At 40.4% G+C, this 25,437-nt stretch overlaps 2 protein-coding genes across 3 annotated transcripts in view; one reads left to right on the top strand and one right to left on the bottom strand.

Moving 5' to 3' along the window:
- The window catches only part of cyfip1 (cytoplasmic FMR1 interacting protein 1), a 43,838-nt gene that overhangs the window by 4,663 nt on the left and 13,738 nt on the right, over positions 1-25,437 (bottom strand). For both annotated transcript variants that reach the window (XM_080431355.1, XM_080431356.1), the window contains exons 9-25: positions 24,108-24,212; positions 21,687-21,778; positions 19,535-19,652; positions 17,369-17,491; positions 16,836-16,961; positions 16,265-16,431; positions 15,083-15,230; positions 13,246-13,399; positions 12,009-12,165; positions 11,052-11,148; positions 9,823-9,899; positions 9,016-9,124; positions 8,342-8,461; positions 7,795-7,994; positions 6,263-6,350; positions 2,080-2,223; positions 1,658-1,748 (exon numbers count right to left, since the gene is read on the bottom strand). In XM_080431355.1, coding sequence (XP_080287481.1) covers positions 1,658-1,748; positions 2,080-2,223; positions 6,263-6,350; positions 7,795-7,994; positions 8,342-8,461; positions 9,016-9,124; positions 9,823-9,899; positions 11,052-11,148; positions 12,009-12,165; positions 13,246-13,399; positions 15,083-15,230; positions 16,265-16,431; positions 16,836-16,961; positions 17,369-17,491; positions 19,535-19,652; positions 21,687-21,778; positions 24,108-24,212 — 2,116 coding nt within the window. The remainder of the gene's footprint in view (positions 1-1,657; positions 1,749-2,079; positions 2,224-6,262; positions 6,351-7,794; positions 7,995-8,341; positions 8,462-9,015; positions 9,125-9,822; positions 9,900-11,051; positions 11,149-12,008; positions 12,166-13,245; positions 13,400-15,082; positions 15,231-16,264; positions 16,432-16,835; positions 16,962-17,368; positions 17,492-19,534; positions 19,653-21,686; positions 21,779-24,107; positions 24,213-25,437) is intronic.
- Positions 4,997-6,241, top strand: fndc9 (fibronectin type III domain containing 9). Its single transcript, XM_080431359.1, has one exon. The coding sequence runs from the start codon at positions 5,091-5,093 to the stop codon at positions 5,715-5,717; it is 627 nt and encodes a 208-aa protein (XP_080287485.1). The 5' UTR covers positions 4,997-5,090; the 3' UTR covers positions 5,718-6,241.

The following is a 25,437-nucleotide window of genomic DNA, read 5'->3' as shown; positions in this document are numbered from 1 at the left end:
TACAGTATATTTAAAACCAACAGGCCCAGATGTCCATAAAGTGTATATTTGATATATATCCAGATTTTTTTACAGTAATAGAGCGTGTTGCTTTTAAACTAGACTAACTGACAACTTCCTTGTTCCATGGCAAACAAGAGCCCTTTTAATTAATAGGAGCATATTTCTTCTTTTGGTGTCAAACTGACTGGCCGTTGTAAAAAGGCACGGTAATAATTCATGAATGAGAATGAAAGTGAAAAAACACCATAAAGCCATATGCCCCCATGTAAAATAAATCAAACGCTTGAAGGCTTCACACGTTGTAAAAATTGATAGTGCAGCAGAAGCTGATGAAAGCCATCATAACACATATCTGTTAGGAATCTGCACATACTGTGCATGCTATGATGTTTCTTTTAAAAAGCAGCTTGAACAGCACAGTACTTAATTTATTTGGTATGGGTTCGTTTTGCGCATAAGGATGGTTTGTTTGTCATTTCAATGTACATTAGGGGTGCAACAGTTAATTGAACTTATCGATTTTTATCTATTATTTAAAAAAACAAACAATAATTGAATAAACTAATCGTTTAATATTCAATCCCTATTTTGGGCATGTCCTTATAGGTGAAATGTCAGAATTTGAGAAAATAGTCGATCTACAAGGTAGCATTATGTATTCTGAGCCTGTGGATCGGCTATTCTCAAAAAGAATTCATGAAACCCTTGTGCGATGAAATATAAAATACCCCATAAGTGATTAATCAATTCGCTGGTATATAAATATGTGTACACATATAAATATGTATACACACACACACGCGCTTCTTGATTATTCGATTAATTGAAAAAGTAATCAGTAGAATAATCGCTAAGAAAATAATGGATAGTTGCAGCCCTAATGTACACTGTCCCCTCTTTAGTTGGTAAACCATGTAGACTGGATAAGGTGCAAAATAAAATGTAATAAAAGTGTTTGAGCTGAGTTGACCTTTTTGATTAAAGGGATATTTCACTTTCAAACATGTTTGGGGTCATTTTAACATCTACTCAGGCTTTTGTGAGCACCCCAGGCCCAGACAGTTTTTAAGTTGCTTGATTCAGTATTTAGATGTTTTGATTCATTCATCAAAAACACCCGTCCTTGGTTCTGGTGAGTGGTGACTCATACTACCCTCCAAATATGTGAGGGGGCCGTGTTTTTTAAATTTCTTTTTTCCTTTTTTTTATTGCATTTTGCTAACAAAAGCCTGAGTAGACGTTAAAATGACCCCAAACATGTTTGAAAGGATGTGTTGTCAAACATAGCCTTGTACCTCCACTAATTGGGGCTCTGATCGGGAGTCATACATCATAGATGACCGACATCACAGGCTGGCCGAAGTAAGATCCACATTGGAGCCATGCCAACCTATTCCTATTTATAGCCACACCGATCCCATGTGGATCACAAGATCAACATGAATAAAACTTTATTTAAATGTTTTAAGAATATTATTTTGGCAGTTTTTTCTTTTATTTACATACAGTAGGAGAGTGTCCAAAGTCAAATGCATATTGATTTTAAGGCAGAGGTTCTCAAACATTTGAAAATGTTTGAGAACCTCTGCCTTAAAGTCCATGTTTAGTAAATGGGTAAATAACGTCTGATAGAAAGGGCCACCGCGTCACCCACCTGGAGAGCCGTACTCGTGGCGGGGAAGGCGGCATATCTTGGGCATCACCTCCATCAGGGTCTTCACATACTGCATGATGGTTCCCTGGAGCTGTATGAGAGGAAGAGGATGGACAATTCATTTACCTTCAACATGGTGTTGCTATCCTCAGCATCATAGAGTCATTATGTCACAAATTAAAAAACAAATAGAATAGCAAGACAAATTTCAGTGTGAACTGACAATAAAGTATTATCATATATCGTATTTTAATAGCAAAAACATGGAGGCGACATTGATTAAACTGTAACAGCACGTTTAAAGAATATTTTTTGATAAAGCGACATACTGAAAATTATTTATAAATACTGTGACATAACCCTGCTCAGGCAGCAGGCTGCTCTCGCTCCCCTGGTGTTACATTGGCCCCTCCGTTGCTTACCAGGCTTTTGACGACCTTTAGCAGCTCTTCCATGACCACGGCGATGCCCTGGTAGCCCAGGAGACGGCACATGGCCTTGATGTGTGGCGGCCCCAGGAAGTTCCTGTAGAAGCCATATATGCTGCTGTACGCCAGGTTCAGGGCCTGCATACACAGAGAGACATTGAACACCAGAGAGGGAGAGAAAGAGGGGTGAGAGTGAACATTAGAGAGAGGGATAGAAAGATTGAGTGTGAAAGAGGGAGAGATTGAAAGAGAGTGAGACAGAGTTCTTTAAAAGTACACAGACCAAATTCACATAAGAATACATTAATTATTTTCAACTCAGGGACAGAACATCAGCTAGGAGACTGCAGTGAATATGTTTTTTTTGTGGTAGAACAGGTAGTACACTGTGCTGCCTCCCTACAGCAGATTAAAGCAGATGGAGAGTCTAGGGAGAGCTGCGACTATTCATCCTTAGAATAATTCTGAAATATTGGCAACAGAGGGTCAAGTGGACCCCACTTTGAAAGCTTTTATCAATTTAGTTTTAGTGTGGGAAATAATTGAATGAAACAGAGTTTTATAGTTTTTATTTCATTTCTAATAAAAGTCTTCTAAAAAAGAACAAAGATTACAAAAACACACCCCTTGGCATTGAGTTGTAATTTTCCAATATATCGTCACTGTCGGGCAGAAACCGTGTAATTCCATATTTCAACTTCTATACAAGCTCACAACACCTTGTAGATTGACTATTTTCATTGGAACACAGGTTCTTTTTTCCATTTTTTCAAAAGAAACGGTTTTGGATATAAAAGGTTTCCACCTGACAGAGACGATATCAAGCATCCTCTTCAACAGAGCAACACTCCCGTCCCTGTCACTACTCCACCCACCTCCCTCCCTCCCTCACAGGGTGAGTTGATGCAACCATACTCCTACTAGTGTGACTGTAGTGTAGGAGGAGAGAAGAGACTGACGGCACAGACAGCAGCGCATGGAGGAGACAGAGGCACATTAACAGCGGGTCAGAAGAGGAGCGAAGGCTACCATGCCTCAGGGGCAGTCACTGAGAAGCAGAACCACCGCAGGACGCTGCGTGCCCACACCCGGGGCAGCCACCAAACTGTGACTCTAAGCCGCCTGCTGTCAATGTGTTTCTCCTCGGTAAGTCCTCCCCTTCTTGGGTTGTTTTAGCAGTCTCTCTCAACTTCTCTCATTGTTGGACAGGAGCAGGACCTTTTGGTATTATGGGTTAAAATTTATAAGAACTGATAGATTGAAGTATGTTGTTGCATTTTCCCCATTGCCCATTCAATTTAATCAAAATAGATCTAAAAAAAAATAGATCTAAATCCAATTTAAAACATCTAAATTGAGATCTAAGTGATTTAATACACGTTTTTTTATTTAATTCAGAAAATATAACCTGTAGGTAGTACTGTTGGTCTATGCATAGCTTTCTTATGCATTTTAATTTAAAACTTGGCTTACTAAAAGTAAGCAGTAATAATAATAATTAAATAAAACATCAATTCACTTCAGAATTAAAAAAATTTTAGATTCAAAGGCAGAATATAATTATTCTGCACTGGCTCAAGTAGAAGAAGACAAAGCCAAACTTGGATTGTTTGTTCTTTATTTTTAATACAACTGAAATTAACCACTTAAACCCTTTTTTATACGTCATCATATACAGTATCGCACTGAAAAATTAGCCAATATACAAGCTTGTAGATCTGATATTTTCTAAAGAAATTCTAAATATACAGTAGAATTTAAATGCAGACTTTTTCTCCTCCGAGCATGTAAACCGAGAACATGTTGTTCACCATAGACACTTTGTACAGGTTTGACAGGAGAATGACTGCCATCACTATAACTGCCACAATTGCTGACAATCTAAATATATCTCTAGTGAGGAACCTTTCAGACAAGAACAAAATTGTACTCTCAAATTGTGGGCAACATTAGTTATCCCATAATCCAGGCAGGATGAATCTTTCTCATAACAGGGTACTACCTACTAATATGGACTCAACCACGGGTATTTATAATTAAGCTTTGATGGCATTCTGATAACACGGTGATAGATCTAATCAAAAAGCATGACTGATATGGCAAAGCCATCTGCTAATCCAGTGCTCAGCCTTCGTGAAGATGGAGCATTAAGGAGCAAAAAGAGGGGAACTTCTTTCATGTGTATTTCATTTGAAGAGGTTCTCAACGGGTACAGAAATAGAAAAGTAATTCCATCATACCATATAGATAAACCATACTGCTTGTTCAATTTAATCCTCCAACCCGCTAAATCCAACCAAATTAAGCTGGTACATCAAAACAATTTAAGCTACGTGCGGCTTAGCTGTGTTGCACTGCACATCGATTTGCAATGCATTCTCAATTAATATGATGAATATCAGCACTGAACTTTTGCACAATGCTCATTATTCAACAATATACACATTGTTTCACCCTTATTGTGTTTTGTTATACCTGGGTGTGTAAGCTGTGTTATTCAAGGGAGGGGTAGAGCTCCATCTTTATCCTATTTATACTTAGTTGTGCATCGTGTCTCGCACAGAAAATAGCAAAACTACAAGCTTGCAATGTGTTGTAAATCAGCTATTTACCGTGCAAGACACCGGTATGCAACGAAGTATAAATCAGTCTTTTGTATTTCCCTGTGGGATTCGACATCTAAATTCTACTTTTGTGCCATCGTATTGAACATCTTAATAAGTGGTGTAATTTAAAATAAGTGGTGTAATCAAAGCAATTTTGTCCCCCCCAAAAAAGCAATCTCTGTCATTTATGCTTGACATCTACATGCATGACATTTAATAACACAATCTATCATTATTTTTGTTCATCGAGTACTTTTTTCTCTCTCAACCCCCCCCCCCCCCCCCCACCCCAGCTGTGGTTTAGTCTCAGAGCCCACAAACAAACAACTCAAGACCAGGTCAAAGCAGTCCCAGTGGTGTAGAGAGACAGACCGCGAGCGCAAGAGAAGCCGGTCCGCCATGGTGGGCGTCAGCGTCTACAACATCTCCAGCACGTCGGCCGGGGTGAGCTGGCCCTCGGCCCCCGGCTGCCTGGACACCTTCTACAGCGTCATGTACGACCCCAACTGGAGCAGCCTGCTCATGGTCTACAAGCGCCGGAGCTTCATGCACGAGGAGCGCATCCCCGGCGGCCAGACGGCCACGCGCCTCTCCAACCTCGCGCCGCTGACCACCTACTTCCTGTGCGTGACGTGCCAGGCGGCCAACCCGGCGCGGGAGCAGTGCCAGGTGTTCAGCACGCTGGGCGACAGCGCCGAGGCCCGCGACGGCGTGGGCTGGGAGCTGGCCGTGGGTGTGTGGATGGCCAGCAGCCTGCTGCTGCTGGTGATCGCCGGCGTGCTCCTGTGGAGCTGCCTGTACACCGTCTGCCCCGTGCCCAGGCGTGGCGGAAGCCCCCTGGCCCACCACGCCGGGGTCTCCGGGTCCGATTGCCTCTACACTCCCAGAAGCAGTAGCAGCAGCAGCGACGGTGACGCCAAGCAGGCCGTCATCCAGAAGCCCCTACACCTGGCCCAGACCGCTGGCCATGTCATCGCCCAGGGCCAGCTGTTGAGGTCGCCCGCTAAGCCGCCCAATCCAGTCTGAACTGGCTAGATCGGGGTCACACTAGCATATTTAATTTTTTGGTATCTACCGCTGAAATCCCATTAGTTGCTAAGTTGAAGTGAAAATGTGTTTTTAGGGATTTAAAAACTAAATCCCCATCAACATGCTCTCTATTTGGTATACTTGATTATTATAATATGATATATTTGTTTTCTTGTCTTCAATACATTCCACACAACAGAATGCAATTATTGCTTCTTTGTGCACAAAATATTTTTTTGTTTTATTAATTAACAAAATTCCGGTAATATGACTTTGGTTGAGGCCGTCACCACCTACACACTACCTCATTTGTTTACTGAAATGTTTTTTTGTTATATATTTCATGCTTATTTCCACTGGTTGTCAATGTAAGCACATATTTGTAATATATAATAAATGCTTGTCTGTGTAATACATGACTAATATACACTGCCACAGATGTTGTGTTCACCAAAAAACAGATAAACATAATAAAAAGCCTTGGGTTACAGGAAAATAAATGCAATGTCGATGTGTATTAAAAGTGTAAGAAGTTTACAAACCTTGGATCCATATAGGTACTGGGGCTGTGCATTGGGGGGCTTGTCTCTCTGGAACTCCTGTGAGAAGGGCAGCACTGTGCGAACAAACCTAAAGACATGAGCAGAGATGTAAAGATTTATGTTGCTTAGGATGACTCAGAAATCATTCAACAAACACAAAGGAATCAATTTGCCGAGGCCTAACAACTCAATAATATCCACATTAGTGTGTAGACAATGTCAGCCTGCTGTAGCAACCAAGGCCATGAAATATCATCATCTGAGTTTTGCATTACATTCTGCTGTAGGTCTGAAAAGATCTATGCTGAGTTCTAAGCATTAGTATTGAACCACAACTGGGATTTATGGTTCACAGAATTTTTCGGAAAAGTGTCAAGCCATTGCCAGCGATTCAGAGCGTTTTGACTAACCTTTGAAAAATCATAGAATATTATTTTTCACAGCGGTCCACCCGGCAATCGCCTCATTAAATACGGGGGTCTCTGAGAACCGAGAGACCTCATGCTGTTTGAGCAGTGTATTCAACACTGTACACTAGGGCTGGGCAATGAACCCAAAATGCATCAAAACCAATATTTATAACCAATAACGACTTCATCTTGCTCATGTAGGTTAATCGAATAACCGAGAAGCATATATATTTGTATTTCTTATATAGCAATGAATGGACACGAAAACATTCTAATCCGATGAACCACTTTACCCTGCATTATACTTCATTGTACAATGGTGCGTGGCGTACAAAAATAGCAAAAGTAGTCGATCGACAATCTCGCAACGCGTCGCAGCTTGTATATCTGCTATTCCACTATATACAGTATTTTTTATAATCTTTCATTTATTGAAATGGAGTTTTAAATAATCAAGATATTGATTTGAAGTGATATCACCCAGCCCTATAGTACACATCTAACAAAAACACACTAACACATGGAACCTGTATAATGGAAAATATGAAATTACTAACATGTATTAATATGTTTTTTTCATTATTCCATTCCATCTGTAACAATTTAGTAGAATTCTGCTCTGTGTATAAGCCCAAGGCTAGGGCGGCATTCACTCCTTTTGTTAGGAGCACAAAAGGTGTGAGTTATTTTGTTAAGGGGATGAAAGGTTTTGACCGTTCCTTTGTAATTCATGTTTTACTAGGCCTAACGCCTCTCTTGGTAACAGGATCCCTGAAAAGATCGATGTTCTGCCTTGTAAGAAATGTATAAAGGCAGGGAGAGATCAGTGTTGCCATGTCTGCTAATTATAAGCGACTTAAGGCTTCTTTTTCTGTAAAGTATATATGTATATATATATATATACACACACACACACGTGGTTCACGTGCGGGGCTGGAGCATCCTTGCGCAGCCATTGAGCACGGCTGAATTCATTAACATGGAGTGGAAGAAAATCAGCGTCCGTGCGATTATTCTTGCGCACCTGCTGGGTTTCAACCATGTTCAAAGTGGTTAACGTAGAGTTCTGCTAAGCAGAGCAGGAGCAGTGACTCACAGCGGGAATTCTGGGAATTGACTGACCTGTTGGTAGAGCCGTTGTAGCAGTAGTTGGGCAAGAAGTCGTAGTTGAGCTCCCAGAAGACGTGGAGCGTTATCCTGCCGTAGGGGGCCGACACATTGTGGTTCGCCTCGCGGAACATGGCGTCCATGCTGTCCAGTGTCAAGAACTTGCTGAGGAGTTTGTGGGTCATTCGGTTGATGTCCAGAAGACCTTCCAATTCCTACCACATGGGAAGGAAAAGGGAGGAAAGAGAGAGAGGGGAGAGACAGAGCAGGTCAGGAAGACACAAACGAGCTACTTCCATGCTTACTGTGGCTCAAGGACGACGAACAGAAGTGCACATTTATATGCCCTGTGTGTGTGTGTGTGTGTGTGTGTGTGTGTGTGTGTGTGTGTGTGTGTGTGTGTGTGTGTGTGTGTGTGTGTGTGTGTGTGTGTGTGTGTGTGTGTGTGTGTGTGTGTGTGTGTGTGTGTGGGCATACAAGGCGAGTGGTATTCAAACAACACAAAAACATGTCTACACTCTGAACTGAAAAGGAGGACGTTATGTTATGCGTGCATGTGTACCATGATGGACGTGAGGTCCTCGCTCTCAAAGCGGTTGATGGCCAGTTCCAGAGACTTGTAAAGCGCAGCAGACACCCTCTGAGTGAGCAGCCTGTTGAGATCGATGGAGCGGCCTAGGAGCTGAGGGATCATCATGACAGGTTCAGTGGTGGAAGATAGAAGAAAGGTAAGAAACAAGAACGTGCACTTCCTCTGGATGCCTTTTTGTTTAGGCAGTGGGTGCTCAGCAAAAACATGTAACTAAGTTCAAATACCACCGAAGTGGAAAAAGCGGCACTCCAAAATAAAGGATGCAAGACAGGCTAAGATAATTTCTTCTATTTATTGAGAACGCTAGCGCGGTTTTAGCCTCACCCTACCAGTTTTTCTACCAGTGTAGAAATACTCCTACTTAAAAGGACATCTTTACTGATGTCAATAAAAAAAGAAGCATGGTGAACAATGTTTTTTTAAATGTTCACCATGCTTCTTTTTTATTGACATCTGTATGAATGTATTGCACTGGAGCTGTTGAACAAAGCAAATTTCCTTCGGGATTAATAAAGTATATATCTATCTATCTATCTATCTATCTTCTCCGAGGAAGGGCCGCAGGGGGAAGTAGCCCCCTGATACTGTATGTGTCATTCTCTATGTGGGTAGGAAGGTGAGCACAGCATGAGGAGTGCAGTTACCTGGACATGACGTTGCTTTAGCAAAGTCTCATAGCGGTTGGAAGCAGGCCAGGGGATGTTAGCGCCCTGGTTCTTACAGTCTGTTCTCAATCGCTTGTCCAGGAGCAGGCTGAAGGGAACGGAGAGTATAGATCCCTGAACTGTTTGTTTCCATCAATATCTTATATCGTTGTTGTCGGGCAGAAACTTCTTATCTCCATGTCTTAACACATTGATTGCCAAGAACGAGTTAACTCGTTTTTAAAATCCATCACTTGATTGTCAAGATCGAGTTAACTCGTTTTTTTTTTTTTTTTTTTTTGACCCAAAGACCAAGGAGATATGATTTGTTGAAGATCTAGACTCCTATCCACTTCCTTGTTTAACTTAAAACTTAAAAATGTTGTATCTCAGCTCCTGAGTACTTTTTTTTTTTCAATGAAAAATCTCTGGCAATAAAATGCAAAAAATCTGAAATAACTCTGGCAATCAATGTGTTAACTCTTTGTGTTTTTTCCCCGTAAATTAACGCCCTATTTGATCATACTACCGCATCACACAAAAGCATCAAAAGTAGCAGATCTACAAGCTTGAAGATCTGCAGATCAACAAGCAGCGTGTTTTGAAGTTTGTAGATCTGCTACTTTTGCTACTTTTGAAATTGATCCTGAAAAGTAACAGTTTTGGACATATGAGGCTTACACCTGACAGACGATATAATAATAATAATATTGCACGTGTCACACCCAATGGGCCACAACAATCAACAAATAAAAACAGCCAAGATAATAATAAAGTAAGATAAAAAATTTTAAAAAAAATATTTACCTTCCTGCCAGGATCTTATAATAGGCGAATATCTGATCGGCCAGTTTGTACACAAACTGATCAAAACACAAGTTCACCTGGAAGGAAAAAATATTTACGCATGTTAGAAATGCTCATGTCGGGTAAGAAATCTCCTTGAGCTTTACCTGTACACATCAAGGAAATTGAACTGTAAAATATTATGTGAGGTAAATGTTTTTTTTTCTCTTTCTTATATAATAGCAAAGAACAGCCATTATTCCAAAGTATAGCCAAGCTACACTGGGACCATCCTGTATCGACTGGTGCCAAACTGCCAATTATGACATCCTGCAAAGGCAAAGTCAATAACTCCAATTGACAATGTCTTCAAGGCATGAAGAATCAAGACTGACCTAGATACATCCTATAGGGCGGAGGCTAGGACTCCTTCTATTCTGTGATTGGAAGAAATGGAAAAATAAAGACCATGTAGCTTATATTCACTGCCAACCAATGAGAATGGGGTTCAGCTCAAATATTATTAAATATTTCAGAAAGATAACAGGAAAACGTTTTGAGAGTTTTTACTTTTACTTGGAGTGATGTTAATAGTCACAAGTGTATACGAACAGATTGGATTTTCTACTGTCTTTCACTTATGTCTCACGTATTAACCTGTACCAACGTACCACTGTACATCACCTCTAAAAACATGTGCATTTAATTATGGTTTTGGTAACTATGTCAAAGCTGTGCATTTAATGATGTTTTTGGTAACTATGCCAAAGCTGTGCATGTTACATGTAAGGATGTTTTTGGTAACTATGCCAAAGCTGTGCATGTAATGATGTTTTTGGTAACTATGTCAAAGCTGTGCATTTAATGATGTTTTTGGTAACTAGGTCAAAGCTGTGCATTTAATGATGATTTTGGTAACTAGGTCAAAGCTGTGCATTTAATGATGTTTTTGGTAACTAGGTCAGCAAAGTGTTACATAAACTGTTATACAACCCCATAACTGCAGTCAATCAAGATGATAGAGTGGATATATTAAGGAGATGGGGAATATAATGGAGGGACTACACTGAATGGCATGAATCGAAAACAAATACAAGTCACAATTGCAGACACCCACGATTGAAACTGGCTCTGTGAAACTCCTCTGTTTACTGCTGGATGTAAAGCAATAAACGGGACACGTACATTTATTGTTGATGTTCACAGGTTAAGCTTTAAAAAGACATTATCCAAACCAAAAATATGTTTACCTCAGCTTCAATTTCATCGTAGAGAAACTGCTTCTTGAATTTGGTCAAGGCGTAGTGTGCACTGTCATTGTACAGGTCCAGAGGATATAGCACATATCTGAGAAGAGACGGAATTCACAAATTGTTAACCATGAAAGAAAAAGTAGATAACAGAAGAGACAAGTCTCAGTGTATATCAGTAGTCCTTTCACCAGTGAACAATGACAACCAGGTTTACAGTGGATTTTAGCTTGTGTGTCATTTGTGCATCTGTGTCATTTTAGATTTGAACCACTTTAACCATAACCTTTGGATATTCACAAAAAGCAGATATACAATGTCATAGCGCTATGAGCTTGTAGATCTGCTATTTTTGAAAAATCGTGAACATTTGTGCAAATTGTGAATATATACAGTATATATATTTTAAAGCAAACATTTTTAACTCAAATCTTTGCCTCTAGAGGTCACTGGAACAAAATATTTTGAGATGGGGTCTGCAGCCAAATACATATAATTCTGGGGGGTCCTTGCCATGAAAAAGTTTGAGAAAATAGCAACATAAGTTTTTCAGAAAACTGTTAGGATTTAGAAGACATTTGTAGAATCTGCCTCAGGTCTTAATGGGTTGAAGCTGCAAGTAAGTAGCCTTCAAGCTATGTGGGAAAAGGTGGTGCACGCACATCCACTTGAGTGTCCAAGGACAAATAACAGTTCAACATGAAGAAAATCTATTCTGCACCACTGGTTGAATAAGCTCCGCTGCTTTCATTGCGCTCAATGTTTCGATCAACCGATCTTCAGGATGAATATCTGAGGCTTTATAAATACTGAACCAATGAAAAGCAATAACAAGCACTTGTGAGTAAACTACATTGGATCCATTTGGAACACAGATAATCTTTTTCCCCATTTCCTGAAAAGCTATTATACTGGAAATACGAGATTTCCCCCCCGACAGTGACGATATGCACTCACTCCATCATGGAGGACTCTCTACTCTCCAGAATGTGGTCGGTCAGTATCCAGGGCATGGACATCTCGATGGGGAACTGGATCCTGCGGCCCATGGTCAGCTCCAGGAAGAACTCCCTGAACCACAGCTGGGAGAGGTCGCAGCACTGCTGCAGGGTCTCTGGGTTGGGAAGAAAAACACAAAGACCAGTTGATGTTCTGTCCCAGTGGTTCTCAAACCTTTTCATTTCAAGAACCCCCATAACTCAAAATGGAACCAAATGTACCCTTACGGGTCCATTTGGTTCCATTTGTACCCTCTTGGGAGTGTACAAGGAACCCCGGAAGGTCCTGGATCCCCACTTTGAGAACCAGTGTTCAATCCAACGATACAGACTGATTCACCGTTTTCACAAAACGTACACAATCCTAACTAGTAAATTATAGTTTGGAACTATTATTAATCCACTATGTCCGTTTGATATGATTTAATTTCTTTGCCAATGATAAAATGAGCATTTTTATACATATACAGTGTTGGGCTCGTAACTAAGTTATTGTCGTTTCAAAAATAATATTACTTTACTTAATACTCCCAGCCAAAAGTAACTTGTTACACTACTCATTACTTTACTTTTCCGTTACACAATTAGTAATTCAATCCTTTCAACTCAGAATTCTGACTTTTCATGTACAACACTAGCAGTTTTTCCTGTCTTATCTGCAGCCTACACTGGCAGTGTTTTCATCTCTCAGGCGAACTCGCGGGTCTGAACCAGTTTGATCCGGTTTAGGGCCTGCCCTTCCGTATCCGATAATTTGCACGCACACATACATGCATGCATGGCTTCCGTATCCACTCTGGACCCAGACCGGACCAGCAGCCTGCAAAGCAACTTGATCCCAGTCTGCCTAGCTGGGTACCGACCGACAACAACACACCATCACGGAATTAAAGTAAATAACACGTTTTCCACCAAGGCTTCTGAAAATAGTAATTCGTTACTTTTGGGAAAATAGAAACTGTAATATTATTACTCAAAACATGAAAGTAATTTGTTATAACGTAGTGCTCGTTACTGGAAAAAGGTAATAATATTACTAATAATAACATTTACTTTACTGTCATTACTTTCCGACACTGTTTACAAATGGGAAGAGTTCAGGTACACTGCCTTCGACCAGGAGCGCTGAAAGAGAGATCTTCCCACAGACAGTGCAGGCATTTCATAACAGGTGTCCAAGGACACACGTCTCTCACCGCTGAAGTTCAGCAGGTGTGTGTAGAAGAAGGACTCGCGGTGGAACTTCTCGATGTCCAGGATGGTGGGGCCTTCCATGGTGCTACGCAGTGTCTTCTTGGAACCACTCTTGTCAGCGACGAGGGACTCCAGCATCGTTCTCACCATGTAGAGCTACATTTACAGGAAAATTATATGATTTACCAAAGACAAGTCAACATTCCAGGCTCAAGAAATGGCTGCTCCAAAAAAAACACAAACGTTAAAAGTCAGTGTTTTAACAGTCATTTTAGTAGTCTTTTTGACGACATCTCTGGTATAGTAAGTAAGTAGGTCGGAGAGGCTTATTGTCGGTATCAGCCGAGAAAGCGGGAGTCTATCCCCATTAAAATGCACTAGACCCCTGGGAGATGTATTGCTGAGGTGGAGCGCCACACCTAACATCAGCTCCCAGTACTTATAGTTACTTACTTATAGTTACTCTGTTGTTATTGCAGGGTCTGTTCATGGTCTGTTAAAATGGCAACTCCCAGAATTCAGTTTGAAATAAAACCACTGTAGTTCCAAAACGAATGCTGCTGGGTCCTAGCAGCAAGTATATTTTGGAACAACGTTGTCAGAAACATTGTGTATTGTGTATTTAATTACTTAATTAATTTCCGGTCCCTGCATCGTTTTGGCAACTAAAAATTGTGTATAGAGAAGTAGTCAAAAACACAATTATGTGGAATGGTTATTGTGAAGAGAAAGAATAAAACCTGCACACTCGTATGCTCCAGTATAATTTATTCGTTTCATTCGCTTGAAAAAACGTTTCAAGCCAAGGCTCTGGATATATTGTGAAAAATATACCAGTGAAAGATTTTTTAATTGAAAAAGTTATACAGTATGACTGAATCTTACTAGTGGAAGGCAGAGCAACATTTTCCAACTGTTTGTAACAAAAAACCCTTCAGTTCACCTTGGGGGAAAAGCAGCCGTTTAACAAAAGTCAATTGAGGGTTTAAATTAGTTTACTCCTCTCAATACCTGGGGTAGTAAAAACGTATCCGTCCAGGTTAAGTAAACACAGATGGTGGCCGTTTTGCTGGTTTTATTGCACAGAACCTGGAAACAGGGATTCATTTTTTCAAATGAAGACTAATCTGATAATGCCATGCGTTTTTTGTCACACGGGAGATGCACTGCGAGATAACGAAGCACAACATGCAGATAAAAAGGGATTATAATTCAAGCTCTGCATATGCTTCAATTATAGATGTAATGCTTAATTTATACTTACTTGCGAGCCGGTGTCACATGCCTCAATTAGCAGATACACAAGCTCACGTGTCGCATCACACGCTAGATAAGCTACTTTCGGCGCAGAACACCGGCGTGCAATTAATCAGGGCTTAAGGACGTGGTGAGGTGAGAAGTAGGGTTTATTAACAGTAGTCATGAAAATTATTGATGACATACATAGAGTGCAGTACGAGCAATCTTAGAACAGCCTCGAGTGTGAAGGTTATTGGAGATTGCTCTCAAGCTGTGCAGGTTATGGTCGGCATATGAAGGCCGGGTCATAGCCTCGTAATCGCCCCCGCGCAGAGAGGATTGAACTTTTGACTAATCTAATCTCACATAAAAGTGCCATATTTGTGATTTATCTCTGCATGTGCGAGACCACAAACAAAAGGCTAAAGCCTCATTTATCCATTGTTGTATGATGTGTCCTGCACCGACAATAGCCACGCGTTGTGAGCTTGAGCTATTTTCGCCATGGGACAGTATAAATTACACATTACTGTAGGTAGTATAGCACAGTTGCATTGCATAAAGCTTCAATCACCCCCGACAATAAAGGCATATTGAGACCTGTGTGCTGGAGGGTCCCACGGCGCGCCGGGGGACCTTGATATCAAAGCCCCCCTTTGGGTCTTTCTCCCCACGGAGGGCAGGGTCATTGTGTGGCTCACGACCTGCCTCCCAGTCACAAATGGTCTTTCTGATGGCCTGAAGAACACTGGAATGACATTCAAATTATATTTTTATATTTTAAATTTATATTTATAAGTTTACTTTTTAGTATACTGTATCCATACACACACAAAGTGTGTATATATATATATATATATATATATATATATATATATATATATATATATATATATATATATATATATATATATATATATATATATATATATATATATATATATATATATATATATATATATATTAAATCAAATACCACCAAGGGGAAAAAGCGGCACTCCAAAATAAACAATGCAAGACTGGCTCAGAGACTATTATTATTTCTCATTTTATCGAGAACGCTTACGCGTTTCGGCCTCAGCCTTCCTCAGAGCAGATTAAAAAGTTTTTAATCTGCCACTTTTCCCACTTCGGTGGCATTTGATTTAAATTATATGTATAGCTGAGCAGTGAGCACCCATTGCCTAAACAAACAAAGGCATTCAGAGGAAGCACACACACACACACACACACACACACACGCGCACACACGCACACGCGCGGTCCAGTTGACAGAACGTTGATATATACATACAGAATATACAGTTAAGTCTACTAAGCTCAATACTTTTGTGCGACACTCTTGTGTAATGAAGTAGGGCATTCATTTACAAAATAACATAAAAAGTTTAAATATGGAAAATATAATATATTCTACAGAACAGTATATAGGGAAATCATACACATAGAAAATCAATAATCATGAATAATTGTATACTGCAAGTGGGGAGTCAGTGTACAGTAGTAGAGCCATGGAGATAAAATAATAACCACTTGTTCTCTATAAGGATGCTTGGACAAAGGAACTGGCATAGCTGTTGACTTATACAGGTTCCTAGGTGGATCATGGGTGTGGACATGTAAGACAGGAAAACCGTAGTGCAGCAGCTCAGCGGGAGGCCATCCATTATATAGTACAGAACGAGACTTCAGATTTTCTATCAGTAGAGAAAGGAAATGACTAATCATACGAGTCCATTTTCACACTGTCTGGTACATCATTTACTCTGTGTTTTCACACACCTCTGGGTGACGTTCTTCTTCTTTTTGATGGCTTGGCGCAGGGGTTCCCGCAGCGTGATCTGAGCGAAGTCCTGCAGAGCCGAGTAGATGGTGTGGCGGATGGCGTGGTTGAAGACACTCTCCATGCGTCCCATCAGCACCTGCAGACCTTTGATCATGGCCATCACCTGCAAGGGGCGGCAACATTCATTCAATCAGTGGCAAGAGTTCCAAATGGAGTGTATATAGTATGACTGTATGTATGAACGCAACATTACAGATCAGTAGGATCGGACATGCAACGGATTTTATGCGGGCAGGACCCTTGACTTGAAGTCTGGGTAATGTGCGATTTGGCTCAAACCGCTCTGTTTGAATGGAGCCTCCCCTCCTCCCGAGGTGTTTGGAGAGAGAGCACTGAAAACCAGTTTAATCATTCTGCTTTTTATCACCAATCGAGCTTCCATGAAATGGCCCATAAGCGAAAACAAAACATAAACGTCTCTTTAGTAATTTCAGACAACGAGGCGAGCTCCGCTGCTCAGTGTGCTCGTCTGTACATAGAGACCAGTGTTATTTTGACTTGACTGACCTCCACGAGGGCGAACTTCTCCTCGGTGGTGTAGTTGTATCTGGTTGCTCTCTCGTATTCCTCTGCGTTGTCCGGACACTCCTTGTTGGAGTACTTGTCAGTCGGATGCACCAGTTTCCAGGAGTACTTCGCAGGAGAAAGAGCAAACCGTCAAGATATAAACATCCAGCACTCAGGAAGATAACTATTCCTTCAAGTAGAAAGGTCACATTGTTTTAGCTTTATTTTATAGAAAATAGCCGATCTACAAGCCCCTGAAGATGTTTCTGCCGAAGCCTTCCTCAGCCGAAATGTGTCTGTCTACCCGAAGGACACTTTTTTGAGTGCTAGCAGTTTTTTGCAGATATTGAACATTGCCTTTGAGACCATCTATTATCTCAATTACTGAATCCACTGCCTTGAGCTTGTAGATACGCTATTTTTGAACATTTTGTTTTTTTAACCTATAATGACAAACAATCCTGTAATTGAGACACAACAGCTGCATAATTGCAGATACCTATGTCGTCAAAAAAGATCAAACTAATCCTCACCACTTCCATGACATGAGCGCTCCACTGGGCCAGTAGCTGCATGCCCTGCAGGGACAAGTCAAACAGCTTCCTGTACTCAGAGTCTGTCTTCTGGGCCTCCTGACGGCCTGATCCTGTCACCACCTTCATAAAGAGAGAGAGAGAGAGAGAGATTACAGCCCGAACAATGCAGGTTTCTGTGTCCGATGCCAATCCCGATTTTAGTCCTAAACCACGATTACCAATGTTTTTTGGAAAAACTTAGATTCTATTTCTATTTCAGAAGAAAAACTGACTTTTTTGATAGATAAAAACTAAACGTAAGCTCTTTAGCTTATCTACAAGCTCACAACACAACTGCAGTGGTTGTAGTTGGTATAGCTGGTCTTCTATTGAGAAATGTATATCCTGTAGTCGAGAAGGGGTATTTTGCATGAAGCTCAAAATGCAATATATCCTCTGCCCAAACAGGCTTTAAATTATTAACTCAGCAGTACACATTTTGCCACTCGCATTGGGGAACCTGTTTCAAATACCAGGTAGGACATGAAAAGTTATGGACTGCAGCTGATGTTCATGCTTTAAGCATGACACCAGCCAGAGACATAATGATGTAGTATAGCCGGAAGGGAAGGCTACAGCAAGTAGAGATGCATGCTAATCATGAGACAATTCCGGGCTATGTAAGTCACGTTGTAAAACAGATGCATTATTCATCACAGCCCCAGTGAAATCCAAGAGATTAATTTAACTCTGAACCAGCGAGGGTTGATTTCTTACACTGTCAAAGAGTTCAATCAACACCTCAGATTTTGCGCTGTAGACTGCAACAAATTAAAAGAAACGACATCGTTGTCACATAGAGTGAGTGTCGTGGAGAATGCTTTTCTTATTTGGCACTGTAGAGGTTTCTGCTTGTACTGCCTCAGACGAGCCCATCACTGCAGTCATGGAAAATTTCCATACAAATCACATTGTATTGTGACCCAGGGAAATCCGCAGTGACAAGATCTCTGCTGAATAGACGATTAAATCATGGCTCGAACACACACACACACAGAGATGACCCATAACCACTTAAGCCCTATATACTTTGCTGTATGACTAATAGATAAAATGGCTAAATTAAGAGCTCACAACGCATTGCATTGTGATGCGTTATAAGCTTGTAGTTTGGCTACAGGGCATACTGTAGATAACATTTAAAATATAGATTTAAGCTTCAACCTTTTTGATACCACTATACTTTAACTGCAATGAATACATTTGGTGAATGTTAAATATACAGTATCCTGGCTTATCATTAAACACTACTTGAGTCATTACTATGCCCTCCAAATATTCCCTGGGCTATCTTAGCTATTTATCGTACAAATATATAGTATATAGGGCTTAAGTGGCTAATAAAATGTCCCTCCTCTGTCTTTTTGCTCATAGCAAACTACCCCACAGAACAAGCTGTGAAAGGCATTGAGGAGCAAGAGACAGAGAGCAGTTTCATGCTGTGCAGGGGTCAGACAGAAGAGGGGATGCAGACACAGTATTGTCTGACTCTGTGTGAGATGGGAATGACTGTGGTCAAACCAAGCCTTCAACAATTCAAACTTAGAAGGCTGAAACCCTGAACCCTTTTAAAATGTTTTGGGAAATGTTAGTAAATTTGGGTACGTTTTCACCAATGATGACATGGCCAAAATAGGGACGGCAGGCTGAAAGTGGTTGTGGCTGAGACATAATATAGAAAATCATTAACAGAAGGCACAAGGCAGCATTTTAAGGCAGGTTTCATTTCTGTCCCCATAACCTCTGGTGTTTGTTCAGATGATTCTGATGGCACGACCTGAGTTTAAGGAGCGAGAGCATACCAACACTGTCGGGTCGAAACCTTGCATGTTCAAAAGTGAAATTTTCAGGAAATGGTTCTACAAGCTTGCGATGTGTTGTGAGCTTGTAGATCTGCCATTTTCTCTACTTTTGCATGACACTCTTGTATAAAGAAGTAGGGCGTAATTTACAAACAACAACAAAAAACACTCATAAAAAGTTTAAATATGGAGATACAAGGTTTCTGCCCAACAGCAACGATATGGGATGCACCGCTTACAACCTCAGCAGTGTATTTCAATCTGGGATATTTCAGTGCCATGATCTCTGGTGTTGGGACTATGCACACTACAGCGCACTGACCTCACTGTTGCTATAGCGAGCCAACTCTGAGATGAAGCGCATGTGGTCTTCCCGGATCTGAATCATCTGTTCGCAGATATTGTACTGGGGGCTGCTGGAATTAGACGTACAAGACCACCTGCAGAGAGAGAGAGGAAGGGTGGGAAACAGAGCAGAAAACCCAATCAATTAACAGTCATGACTCTCACAGTAATCACAGAGAGGAGGAGAGGAAATAGGATATGGGGTTCGGAGACGACGTGAAAAGATCATAGAAATTCGTAGGACGGCAAGCCCCATCCTTTGTTCCTGTATTGAAGCAACAACCGTAGCCAATTATCCTTACCCCCTTTTTCCTCCCAATCTAGTTATGCCGCCTATTAACCCTCTTCACACATTTATGTGTAGAGGGTAGCCTACTAGCTCACCTGCCAGTGAGAGGCACTCACCAGGAGAACGTAGAGCCTCCGTCCTACTCCTCCTGGTCAACACCCCCTGCTGACAGGCGCCACCCCAGCCCACAGGAGTCGCTAGTGCAGTGACAAAGTTTCCCCAAATACGGCAAATTGTGTTTGCATAGATGCAAACATCGGAGTAGATTCAAACACCTAGACTGCCGCGTTACCCGAGTTCCCTCGAGCTACAACATTGATGATGGCGTTTGCTGGGTAATATAATTCAACAGCAGGCTTTCTCAGCATCTTCGAACCCTTCTTCCATTCTGCTTCTTTTTAAAATGTAAGACAATAAATAAAGCCTTAACTCATTGAGTGCCATGAACGTGTTTCACGTGTTTTACCGCTATGGTGCAACGTGCCATTAACGTGTTTTTGAAAAAAATAGAAAAAAAACTCAATATATATCATCAGAACCCAATATATCATTATCTGAAGATTTGCAGCTCCATCCACTCCTTGTTTAACTTATAACTGAAAAAGGCTGTATCTCGCTTCCTAAGCACTTATTATACTATACTATACTATATACTTAAAAAAAGAAATAAAAATAAAATCGTACTGGCCACAAATAGCCAGAAATAATTCGGGCACTCAATGAGTTAATAAAACTAATATAATTTTATTTGACTTTTTCTGCCTATATTGATAGGATAGTGGGCCGACAGGAAATGGGGAGAGAGATGGGGGGGTGACATACAGCAAAGGTCGTCGGGATCGGGAGTCGAACCCACGACACGCTGTCAAGCTGAAGTGGTATGCGCCTGGACCGCTAGGCCAGTGGGCGCCCATAAAACTAATATTTACTGTAGATGTCAGATTTGATCCCAATTACTTTGAAGCACATACTTAAGTTTTCTTCTACCTCCAATTCCTCCACAACACCCTTTAGTTGGCGAAGGTTCATGTCACATACTCCTACTCCTACCTTGCACTTTTTGAATTGAAAACATCTGCTAAATGCCTAAACAACGTAACTGTTAACAACAGTAAACAAGCTTTGTGCAGACAGAAGCAAGTAATGCCAAGGTCATTTTAAAGTAATCTAAAACGTGTGGGATCTGAGCATGTTGGAATTTGACACCATCAGGGTTGTTCTTATTGTATCTCTCAGCAGCTTTAGAAATTACATGATGTTTCTTAGAAAATGTTTCTAAGCTAGGAAGACCCATATGCTGGCATTTGAAAGACGCATTGATTTAAATGATCTTAGACATTCCCAAGGTTCAGATGAACAACGAAAGAAAGAAAGCAATTAACTTAAGAAAGCATTACAAAGAAATAGTCACTTCTATTCAAATAGTTACTATATCCATTTGCCTTCAAGGAAACGGCAAAGCGAGGGAAAACTGCATGCTTCTAGGTTTGAATTGGCTAAATCGACATTCAAAGGACATTAATCATATAGGATTCAACAGTTATTCAGTGGTGAACAGCTACAGGGTCGATTCTTTTCTTAGCAATTATTCTATCGATTACTTTTTCAGATTAATCAAATAATCAAGAAGCGTTTCACAATTAATTTCTACTTTTATTTTTTTTAAACTTATACCTATAATGACATGCACAAAATAGGAATCGATTATCAATCGATAATTCTTATCAATCATCTTTTTGATAATCGATTAGTTCAATTAACTATTGCACCCCTAGACGTCTATGAGCAGTGAATGCCCTCGGTTGAACAGAACCTGCCTGACCACGCATTGCTCTCTCACCTGGATTTGTTCTCTTCAAAGTGAGCGCTGGTCTTGATGTATCTGGACAATTCAATCTGCATGTCACCAAACAGTGGAACTACCTGGAGTTGCTGTAAATCACAGGAGAATGGCCATCATTACATTATACACAAAATGAAACAATGGTTTATTCCATTTGATGCAACACAACAAAATATTCTGTGTTCATAGAAATATTGACCTCCATTGTTTTTGCATTCTATAACAGGATGTAGAAATAATGCATTATTTGTTTTAATTGTAAATGTTTGAAATAATGTTCATGTGCAGTTTTGTTGCTACCAAGCCATTGCACGTTATTATTCAAACTGAGATTTTTCTCCATCTGAGCTATGGTAAAAAATATATTCTCGCCAAGCAGACTGAAATTCAAATGAGAGGAAAAGCCATATCCTTCTTCCGTGGCCCTTATTTGGTCAGCTCAGGGGCAAAAAAAAGCAAACTTGGTTTGCAAATCAATTCATAAAATAATATGTCGCACAGCGTTTATCTCTAGGCAGTTGTAAGGGGATTGGGAATGCGTTTGTTTTTCAGTTCTGCTTCAGACTTTTTGAATATCCAGAGGATTTTCGGGTGTATGCCTGTTCAGAATACTCAAACGTGGAGTATTTGGAAAATAGCAGATTTTGAAGCTCACGACGCGCCGCAGCAAAACGCATTGTGAGCTTGTAGATCTACTATGTTCGGTACGCAACACCGGCGCGCAACAAAGTCTAAATCACCCTTCATACAGTAGGTTGAGGCTAGGTTGAGGCTGAATACTGAACCACTCTTATCCAAGTTTATTTATCTAGGTGTGATTCATAAATAAACATAAGAAAAAAGAAAAAAAAACCTTAAGCCTTGTTTATACTTTGTCGCATAGTGAAAATACGTGATCTGCAAGCTGACAACGTGTCTTATAGATCTGTTATTTTCGCCAAGCAACACTACCATACAACGGAGTATAAATTAATCGGCCTAAGCTATTTTTGAGAATTTTGCCTACAATGACATACCTACAATAGGGAAGCCAGGGTTAATGTGGTTATAAACCCCCTGCCATCCCTATTTCGAGTGAATGGCACTGGCAGTACCTCGAGCGCTCAGCTATGCTTGATACAACTGAAAGTTTTACACCGCTCTCACTACAGCAAAACCAAACTGTCTAGAATATACCCTAGTGTGGATGATAGCTGTGACAAATGTCATACATCTACGGCACATTTAACCCATATGTTTTGGTCATGTCCACGATTGGAGAAGTACTGGGTTCATTGTCATATTTAGACTCTTATCACAAATGTTTAATAATAACTTACCCCTGTAACTGCTATTTGGAGTGCTGCCCAAAGAATTGACTAATAATTTAAAAAAAAATCGGAATGGTATTGCCTTTCTAACACTGAGGAGAATCCTCATAGAGTGGAAGATTGTGTGTTGTTTTGTGTCTCCATGTTGGGTGTTAAATGTTATGTCGGGTGTGAATAGAGCACCTAAGTCCTAACGTCACTGCCAGTAGAGGGCGCTTTTCCGCAGGTTCGTGGCTTTACTTTTTGTGTTGATATCCTCATTGGGGAATCTTAGATCGCTTCATATAAGAACTGTGTTCCAAAAATAAACACACCACCCAGGCGATTTTACTCATATGGATATGAAGCATCGACTGAAGGTGTAAATGTACACATTTACCCAAAGAGTAACACAATATAAACACTAGAAACAAGTCAAACAACCCAAAGACTACATTTCCCATGAACTGCTGTAGGGATATTGATATCAGACCCGGAAGTAGTAGTTCTTAAGACTTTTAAGGCAGAATTAATTCCATTTTCGCCAGAAACAGGCTGTATCAAATATGAATGAATATCATAAACAATGCAGAGCCACCCCCCTGAAAAAAACGCCAGGTTTATGTTTTTTTTTATGTTTATGTTTGGAACACAGTTCTTATACGACGTAATCTAAGATTCCCAAATGGGGATTTCAACACAAAAAATAAAGCCACGAACCCGTGAAACAGCGCCCTCTAGTGGCAGTGACGTCAGACTTCAGTGCTCTATAGTTTTGCGTTTCTACAGTATAGACCATATTCACACGGCGGCCATGTTGCTATTAAGTCAATGAAGTGCCACCCCGGTTTCCACGGCAACGGGATGGCACTTTCAATGTTAAATTCCAATATGGCCGCCGTGTGAATATGGTCATTGTTTGTATTTGTATGTTGGAAAAGAAAAAAAAAAGTACTGTAATGTTCTTCCTATAACTGCCCTATTACCTATGCTGAATAAAAATCATATACATATCTTTTTTTTTAAACATAGGCGTCGTGATGTAACGCATTGTGGGAAAAACGACTGTAAATTAAGGCCCACAGCAGCAACAGTGGACTGTAAATTAAACACAAGCTCCTCCACACACCTTGAAAAACTTGTCGATCTTGGTCAGATTAATTCTCTTCTTGGCGTCCAATTTGTAGATGTTGCTCTGGCTTCCGTCTATCAGGTACAAGCCGAAACCCATTACCTGGAAATGGTGAAGAGCAGTGGTGGAAAAAGTAGTCAGATTTTTTACTTTTACTAAAAGTTGCAATTCCACAATGTAGAAATACGTAGAAGTAAAAGTCCTGCATTCAAAATTTACTTGAGTAGAAATGCAAAAGTATTGGCAACAAAAATAAAAGGACTCATTATGCGGCATTTCCCATTTCACAAGTTTAGAAATGTATAAATATTTTTCAAAAATAGCAGATGGAAGCTCACAGCGCGTTTGTGACAAATTGTAAGCTTGTAGATCAGCTATTTTGTGGCTAATATATGTTTTTTAATAATAATCAAAATCTGCAAAGTAACTAGTAACTAATGTTGTCAATTAATTGTAGTGGTGAAGAAGTATAATGTATCGAAAGATTAATATACTCAAAGTAAAAGAGCCTCAAAATCGTACTTAAGTACAGTACTTGAGTAAATGTACTTTATTACTTTCCACCACCGGTGAAGAGGTTAAATATGGTCTCTGTCGGGTGGAAACCGCACATGTCCAAAACTGTTACTTTTCAGGATTCAAATAAAAAAATAGCAGATCAACAAGCTCGAAACGCGGCGCAAAGCTTGTAGATCTGCAATTTTTAATGCTTTTGTGTGACGCTGTGGTATGATCAAGTGGGGCGTTATTGTACGAAATAAAAACATAGAATATGGAGATAAGAGGTTTATGCCCGACGACAACGATATGTAGTGTGCTTCCACTCTTCTGCACCGAAACTCAACAGTCAATAGTCAGCAGGGATCCGGATGCCAGAGAGGCAGTTCATAACAGATTCATTAACACATTAAGACCGGGGAAAGCATCGGTGTAACCACTTAAACCACTATTTTATACTATGGCTATTCAAAAATAGCAGATGTACAAGCTCACTGAGCTTGTATCAGTGTTTCCGTTAGCCGGTATTTATCGGCCATTGACCGATAAAATTTTTAATTGGCCGTTAATTATAAACATCACCGGCCACCATGGCCGGTTGGGAAAATGCTGTTATTAGGCTATTTTATCATTTAAGCCTATTATTAATATTATTATTTGGATAAAGTAGTACAACCATTAAAACCTATCATAATCATTTAAAGTTTTTACCACGATCTGACAATGTCAGTGTGGGTTCATTCCCAACAGCCTGCTGCTGCTGTGCCTCACAGACAGTGCGCTGTGATTATCTGATAGATCAGCCTATTCTTCGTACGATGGTGCTGCG

The sequence above is a fragment of the Gymnoscopelus braueri genome (genome assembly GCF_963280865.1).
Source record: "Gymnoscopelus braueri genome assembly, chromosome: 6".
Classification (NCBI taxonomy): domain Eukaryota; kingdom Metazoa; phylum Chordata; class Actinopteri; order Myctophiformes; family Myctophidae; genus Gymnoscopelus; species Gymnoscopelus braueri.
This window is presented reverse-complemented; position numbering and strand designations above follow the sequence as displayed.

Bases quoted from the DNA above. Each gene is read 5' to 3' on its own strand.
- fndc9 (XM_080431359.1), top strand. From the start codon at position 5,091: ATGGTGGGCGTCAGCGTCTACAACATCTCCAGCACGTCGGCCGGGGTG.